At 40.7% G+C, this 8763-nt stretch overlaps 1 protein-coding gene across 1 annotated transcript; it reads right to left on the reverse strand.

Annotated features, from left to right (window-relative positions):
* Positions 1 to 2423: 2423 nt before the first annotated feature.
* On the reverse strand, positions 2424 to 7341 carry LOC111980236 (protein ELFN1-like). Its single transcript, XM_024010920.2, is given in 1 exon segment — positions 2424 to 7341. A coding segment is annotated over 1 exon segment (2388 nt). The 5' UTR covers positions 6986 to 7341; the 3' UTR covers positions 2424 to 4597.
* Between the last annotated feature and the right edge of the window lie 1422 nt (positions 7342 to 8763).

An 8763-nucleotide genomic window follows, 5' to 3' on the forward strand; every position in this document is an offset into this window, starting at 1 on the left:
AAAAATGTCAACTAACTTTGTCATTATGGGTATTGTGCGTAGATTGATAATATTTTTTATTTATTTAATCCATTTTAGAATAAGGCTGTAACGTAACAAAATGTGGAAAAAGTCGAGTGGTCTGAATATTTTCAGAAGCACTGTAATCTGATAACACCTGAGATTCTCTGGAGACAGTTACGTCATGTCTGAGAGAAAAGGAAATAGCTTTTTTCAAATGGTACCACAATTGCTAACAATCTCCTGACTCCTTATCTATTGGACGTTTTCCAGTCACTTTCAGATGCTGAAATCTTATCTGAGATATGAAGATACACTTTCATAACAAATACCTGTGTTATTTCCCATCATTCCTCACAAATTTCAAATAGAAGTGCTGTTTTAACCTACAAACAAATCAAATACATATATTAGGTGACTCTTACATTTTGTGAATGATAACTGTGTTCCCTGCTTTTTTTGATGTGCTGAATACTACCTCTTCACTTTTGCTGAAATATTCACATAACCTCAAAAGGTAAATTAAAATATCACTTTCTAAGCCAAATACACTTAAAGGGATAGTTCACCCAAATTAGAAATTACATATTGGTTTCCTTTCCCTGCCAGCAGTCAATGGACAAAGTATAACAGCAATACATGCTTTGGATTTTGCTTTGCAGGTTGGCATTTATTGTCATGAATCTTGCCCTGGAGACAGCACTGCAGAGTGGTCACTAGCTGGCACAGGGACAAAGTCATAAAATCTGATTTGAAACCTAACCTTAACCACACTGCTAACCCTAATGTCTAACCCTAATGTCTAACCCTAATGTCTAATATTTTGTTTTCATAAATTTTTATGATATAGCCAATTTTGACTTAGCAGCTTGCCCATATAGCGAAAAATTCAGTTCAGTGTAACGTCCTGACCAGAGTTCTTATGTGTTTTGCTTGTTTAGTGTTGGTCAGGACGTGAGCTGGGTGGGAATTCTATGTTGTGTGTCTAGTTTGTCTGTTTCTGTGTCCAGCCTAATATGGTTCTCAATCAGAGGCAGCTGTCATTCGTTGTCCCTGATTGAGAATCACATATAGGAGGCTTGTTTTGTGTTGGGATTTTGTGGGTGATTGTTTCCTGTCTTCTGTCTTTGTGTTCTGCACCAGATAGGACTGTCTCGGTTTTCACATTTGTTATTTTGTTACTTGTAGTAGTGTTACCGTTTATTCGTCTATTAAACATGTTGAACACTAGCCGTGCTGCATTTTGGTRCTCTCCTTCATCCCAGGAAGAAAACCGTGACATTCAGTTCTTTCTTCAGGGCAAGATTCATGACAATAAATGTCAACCTGCTTTTGCTTTGAATGTTTTGGAAACGTATTGGTTTCCTTACCCATTCCACGGTCCTGTGTAGATTGTCAGACAAGCGTGATTGACTCTAAGAGCATTGCTTATAGAAGCAACACAGTATGTGCAGTCAGTATGGGGTTTCAGGTTTTTAAGTTCAGTGTTCCACAGTTGGCACTTTTAAGGTTAAGATATCTGACAACCATTGGGGACAAGACAAATTGATGTTTGTTTTTCAAAGTATAGGCAGTCCTAGGGCTCGATTCAATCCATACAGCTGAAGAGAAGCGCTGTAGTGCGATTGAAATGTAAAGGTCATTTCCGATTGAGACGACATGTAGCGTTTATCGTGAATGCAGTCTCCGTGAATGCAGTCTCCGTGAACGCAGGAACATTAACTTAAATGTATATCGCGCTTCAGCGTAGGTCTTCAGCGCTACGTATTGAATCGAGCCCTCAGCATTTTGTGAACGTAATAAATATCTTCAGCTCCCAAGATAAATGCATGCGGTCACTTCTTCATAAGCACTTGCTTGGATATGTTCAGCAGAGCATTGGAAACACTGCCAATACTCCGATGGAAAAGGTGTTGTATTACAGGGTAGCCTACATTTGAATATTTAGCTATACATGAAGAATGATACAAGTTGCTGAAATTCCTGAACTACAGAATATTATGAACATTTCATAGTTTGGTAGAACCACTAAACTATCATAAAAACACGATAATGATGTGTTTGATACAAATAAGCAAGTCTTCTCATACATTCAGGATTCCATACATTCAGGACTCCATACATTCAGGACTCCATACATTCAGGATTCATACATTCAGGATTCCATACATTCAGGATTCCATACATTCAGGATTCCATACATTCAGGATTCCATACATTCAGTATTCATACATTCAGGATTCCATACATTCAGGATTCATACATTCAGGATTCCATACATTCAGGACTCCATACATTCAGGATTCATACATTCAGGATTCCATACATTCAGGATTCCATACATTCAGGACTCCATACATTCAGGATTCATACATTCAGGATTCATACCTTGATTCAGAATTCAAAAGCAGCAAAAGAACATAATGAGGATACTGATGGGTGCACCCTTCCCTTTATTTCACAGTACTTTGTCTGAAAGCAGGTAACATAGTATTAAGAAATGAAATAAAAACACTTTATTGTGCTCTTGTTTGTTTCTGGTGTACTTAAACAACAGCTTTTCACTGTTTTTTCCACCGGCTTCCCAACAATTCTAACTTTTATGAGACACAGAAGTGCTACAATATGCAGTATAAAAACATGTAGCTTACTTGCTAATTTATCTATAAATCTGACAGCTCTTGGAATCTATTGAAATGCATTTAGAAAAATTACATCAAATAAGGACTTGTCAACAATATCAACACTGAAAGGAAAATAAAGAAAATTACAGTCGCACACATATCCCAGAAATTTAAGGCGGTTGAAATAAGAACTCATACAGCCAAGTTACCTCTTGTATCCACTCAAAAATAGTGTATAGATAATATACAAATCCAGCGGCAGAAGTTTAGTTCAGGCATTCATGGGATATTATTTAATAGTTACCCAGGCATGTGGATATACCTCTGATAGGTGACTTCTAATTTACAAAAGTGTCATAACAGCCACACAGTATAGGAAAATATCCTTCAACAAGAGCCTTCAGTGAAACCAACAACTTTGCTGTTTTTTACTTTGTTGGCTGAGACAAATATAAAATATGATAAGTTATGGGAAATATATGAATTGAAAAACCAAGTAGAGATTAAAGGAAACTCGAGATTATGGTTGTAAATAGCAAATTAAAAAAATTGCTCAGAAAGAAAATTAAAAAGCTGCCATATACAGATTTCATCATCTATATTGTACATTCATCCATCGGGCTATAGAACAGAGATTCCAGTAAAGAATGTGAACTGCATTCTTAGCATTCTGACTAAACAACAGGTGGGAAACTAAAGGTGCCTTCCGTGGAAAATATTGGTTATATAAAGGTGAARGGTCAATTACACTTTCAACAAAAGTAACTCTTGAAATGTTTTGGCTCTTTGAAATACAGTAGAACATATTCAAATTAAATGCATATGGAACCTGATTTACTATGTTCACACATATCTAAGACCAGTGTTTCCCAACCCCCAACTGTACATATTTTTGTTGTAGCCCCGGACAACCACACCTGATTCTACTTATCAACTAATCATCGAGCCCTTGACAAGTTGAATCAGGGGTTTTTGTGCTGGGCTACAACTAAAATGTGTGCTGTTGACGGGGTACTTGAGGACCGGAGTTGGGAAACACTTTCTTAGACCATGCAGAAAGAAAATGTTGTAAACACTTCAGCTTTTTCTACTTTGGTTCTAAAGATATGACTAATGGCTCACGATGCCGATGCCTAAGACAGACCATCAGCATCAGAATAATACAATTAACTGTCTTATGTGGAATATTACATGTAGAAAATTCCAGCCTTTTAATATTGTGCAGTTTGTTTAGTGGCCTCTAAAATGTATTATGTGAAAGTGCTGCAAATAGGGGAAGGGAAAGTTAAGTGGTCTGGGTAAGATAATACCAATTATCTGACCAGTGTAATGTGTATCAGTTACGACACGGAAATCATTAGAAAACAAATAATGAGCTGTCTTTGAAATCCATGGGCTAAACCGGAATCAATCATCATTTTAAAAATCTTATTAACAGCAAACATTGCAGATATAGAAACTGTATCAGTACATAGTTCCATTGTAGAATTAAATATATGTGGGGAGAAAAAAATGTTCTTTTTCGTATGATTGTTCAGTAGTTCTTCAAGAAAAATATTGAGGTTTCAGTAGACGTGTTTTTCAATATTTGTTACAGTAATTTTCTCAAAGTACACAACAGCAAATCCACTGTCACAGGACTTGGCCATGCGATACCCAAATACCTATAATCCATTGCAACATATAATATGTATATTCTTAATTTGCAATATGTTTTCTTCTTGAAACGTTAGATTACAGTTTATTCCCATAAATTCCATACATAATGTGACAAATTTAAGATGGTCCTTTCCAAGGTGGTCATTTCCAAGGTTCTTTTCCTATTTTACTCACAGTCAAAATATGTTGCTATATATACGTTTAAGTAGTTGATCGCAATATGGACGTATCCATCCAATCAATAGTGAGTTTCACATATAAGGTTTCCGTGTCATTTCTGAAAGTTGTGGTCCAGTAGAAAATACTTGGAGAGATTAAGATTTCTGTTGAGCAGATACACCTTTCCAGTAGTCTAAAATGTCATGCAGGTCCTCATCCTTGGCAAACTGCACTTTTTTACGTAGCGCATGCCCTGCAGCCATGTACTCGTCCTCATCTTTGTGCCGTTTGCCGCGGAGTTTGAAGCGCTCCCAGATAGTGTGATGTGGTTTGCAGTAGTACTCAGGACTGGAGGAGTAGCTGAGGTTATGGTACTGAGGRGAGAGCGGAGAGTACGCCATGTCTCTGGGYCGGGGCCGAGTTAGGGGCTCCAGGATGGAGGGCTTGTGGCTTCCGGGCCCTTCCAGCTCCTCGATCTGCAGCTGGTGGCTGTCGGGATAGGAGTGCCGGTGKTCATTGTACTGCCTGATCTTCTCCGCCTCTGCCCTAAGGATGGCAGCGGCTGGCGTTACAGTGAGGATGGTCTCACCCGTTGGRGAGGTCTTCTCTATGTACTTGGACTCTGAGCGGTAAGGCCTTGGGCTCCGCATTGGACCTCCAGTGGCAGTGCTGGGCCGCTTTGGCGGGACATCCGAGGTGTGGTGCCTCTGTAACGAGTGGTGGTAGCTGTCCTTATACACRGGGGACAGGAAGCRAGACTTGCTCTGCGGCTGCTCTGATATTAGGACCAGRTGGGGRTCCTGGGTGGACACAGCTCCTGATTTCACCCCTTGAAAAGATGTGGATTCTGARTTCAGAGCATCGATACAGTTGTTAATGATCTGATTMACCTTATCCACCTCTTTTGCAATGGTTGAAATCTCYGCCACTGACCCTTGGCTGTTCCCAGGCATGGACATCCCAGGCATYGACATCTCACACTCTCTGCGTTCATGGTGGTCRCCGGTTCCTCGCACCTCTATGTAACTTCCCTTGGCCATTTTAGGCGTGTCATCTCTTATCTCCTGCAGTTTGTACTGCTCCATTTCACTACCAGATGGTAGGTATGGCATGCGGGACATACTCTCCCCACCCATCATTTGCTTCTGTGACATCCTGGAAATGGTTCCCCCTTCGAGCTCTTGTCCATATTTTAGTTCAATTATACTTTTCTTTAGGCTGCCGGCCTTTTTGTGCTTTTCATCTTGCTGACGTTTTTTACGCAAGCAATAGTAGACCACCCCTAGGACAATCACCATACTAAAGAGACAACCTAGGATGGTCATAATGTAGTGGGTAGCTGTTGCATGGTTCTGTGATCTCTCGTTCCCATTCCAGGGTCCTGTGGAGACTGCCAGACAAGTATGATTGAATCTAAGATTATTCTTTATAGAAGCGACACAGTACGTGTATTCAGTATGGGGTTTCAGGTTTTTAAGTTCAATGTCCTCATTCTGAATTTTGAGGTTTTGAATATCAGTGAAAAAACTGTTATTGTAMAGAACCAGGCTGTACATCTTCTTYAAGGGATGGGGGATCTGAACAGTGATGGTGGCGCTTGTTTTAGAGACTTGCTTGAGCTTCATACTGGGTTTTACATCCACATTAATCACCGTTGGGTTGATACTCATACTCTCATCTGGCTCAGTTCCGGAGGGACAGTCCTCCAYCCCACAGGGAGTGTAGTCTGGTGYGAGTGTGGTGGTCTCAGGAGGCACAGGTATGTACGGCGTCACATAGTCATCTGTACACACAGTGGAGAGCATATGGAGGGCATTCCGAAAAGTCGGGTTGTTAGGATTCTGGCTGAGCAGACTGTAGCCAGAGACACCTGATGGGGAGTCACAGACCATCCGTTCATTTGTCCTGTTGGGGAATGCAGAGAGCCACTTCACAAAGCCAAGTAGTTCACAGGAACAGTTGAAAGGGTTGGTYTAKAGCTCACAGGTAGTCAGTTTAGTCAGGCTGGTAAACGTGGTCCCATCTAGCTGCTGGATACGGTTCATGGAGAGGTCGATGTTTTCCAGGCTATAGCACTCCAAAAAGGCATTGGGTGTCACAGTCTCAATCAGGTTGGCCTGGAGGTAGAGGTACTGCAGCTTGCCCAAACCCCTGAGGATGCCCTCAGTAAGGTTACGGAGTTTGTTGAAGCCTAACTGAAGGACCTGTAAGTTGAACTGGGCAGAAAAGGCCCCGTCATCTATGTAGTTGATCTCATTCTTGGTCAGGTTTAGGTAGGTCAGGTTGGCGAAGCGGCTGAGGGCAGAGAAATGGARACTTTTGATCTTGTTTTCATTGAGCCGAAGGTCCACAATGGTGCTGTTGATATGCGTGGGGATMGCCTCGTATGGAGGCTGGTTTTGGCTGCAGATGGCCAGCCACACAAAACCCTTCTCGCCTTCGATGAGCCAGCAGTCCCCATTGACTRTGCCTATATGGGTCAAATATACTATGGCCACAGACCAGAAAAAGGCACTCATTACCATAGCTCCACCGCAGGCCATTGGTGCTCCTCTTGATGTCACGGGCAGGGCCCAAAAGCTCTAAGACGGGAACACCACTGTGGRTTCTAAAGWTGCTGAACTGAACTCTTTGTAATCTAGCTYGWCTTTCAAGTGTTCTCCTRKGRGAYGACAATCAATATATTGGCCTTSTGTCCAGGGAAGGATAATTCYGTCRCAATGTTCCAGCCATTTACAAAAAGATGTTGGGCATGTGCATTTAGACCAGCATCCATCCAATGACTTTAYCCTGGAGTGAAGTTRTAGAGATGGTTCGCTGAGATTCAGTATTTCACCACCTCAGATTGTCTTGTGCTTATTTCCCCAGGGATAACATCGTTGATCGGTCTCATCCTATTGTTTCTCCATAGAGAGACTTTACAGGTTGGGAATAGCAGGCCCTATCTACATCATTAACCTAGGGACTGTCAAACAACTGAGTCCAACTAAATGTTTTAGAATGCATGCAGAATTTAATTAATTACTCTTACATACTGATGTTCCTTGAAACTGTCTCTACGGAACCTTATAGATGTGTTAAGTCACGCCCCTACCATAGAGATCTTTATTCTCATATGTGGTATGGTCGGGTGTGATTAGGTGGGTTATCTAGGAGAATATGTATCTATGTTGGCCTGGTTGTGTTCAACAAGATGCAGTTGTACGTTGTCATTGATGGGGATCATATTTAGGTAGCCATTTCCACATTGTGCTTTGTGGGATCTTGACTATGCTAAGTGCTGTGAGCATTATATAGCGTCACGTTCGTTGTTCGCGTTTAATGTTTTTGTTTCTTTGAGTTTCTCTTCCTAAAAAAAGGGATGGAAACTATACCACCTGCATCTTAGTCAACAATCGTAGATACGATCGTGACATTTAATTTGACAACAGAAATAGGAACTTAATGTCTTTCAGTGCCATGGATGTATCTCTTAAACATCTAACGGTAATACTGCGAATACAACCGTGAACCAAAAATACAAACTGTTCATTGTCAATTTAACCCTGTCAGATAGCTCCCCGGGAAATTGCAGTGTTCCATTGGGTCTGGTTAAATATTTGACCCAATCAATTTCAAAAAAGACACAGCACACAGACAGTCCAAACAGCATTTCCGATAAAGTTTGATAGCTGCAGGAGAAACGTTGGAGCTGGGTGTGTAGCCTATAGACTCCTGGTTTTATGGAAGATTAATGATTTATATCATAAACAGCAGGACCTCAGCATGGGAGTGCTCTGAGAGGAAGAAAGTAAATGTTAAGTATATGAGTCATTCTCAAATAGTCTTAGGTAATGAATTGACCACGGTCAACCAGCACAGCCGTGGTCAAATCAGCAGCAGTGGCCAGCGAAGGAACACTGAGACAGCTTCGTCTTCCGGAACATATGTGTTTTGGACATTGAATTGCATACACTAGTTCCATTCAAAGAACTACTTATAACTTTGATATTCCCACCATACTAAATCATGATGCTTTTTTCATTTCTTAACGGATTTCATTGTGCTGAAAAAAAAAATATGAAGGCTACTGCACGTGCAATTACGATATTGATTTATATGTTATTGACTGCATGCCAAAATCATAAGATTGTTGTCGTTTTTGAGAATAAGAACTGAGGCTACAAAATGCTTAGAGGAATGAAAATGATTTACTGCATCCCGAGACATTTCGATGAAGGGGAAACATTACATCTGCATCACATAATGTACAATACATCATTGCTGACACCAGGCCTAACAGTATGTACTATCATTGTCATTGGCACTAGTATAGCTTTTC

This window comes from Salvelinus sp. IW2-2015, linkage group LG20, assembly GCF_002910315.2.
Source record: "Salvelinus sp. IW2-2015 linkage group LG20, ASM291031v2, whole genome shotgun sequence".
NCBI classification, from domain to species: Eukaryota; Metazoa; Chordata; class Actinopteri; order Salmoniformes; family Salmonidae; genus Salvelinus; species Salvelinus sp. IW2-2015.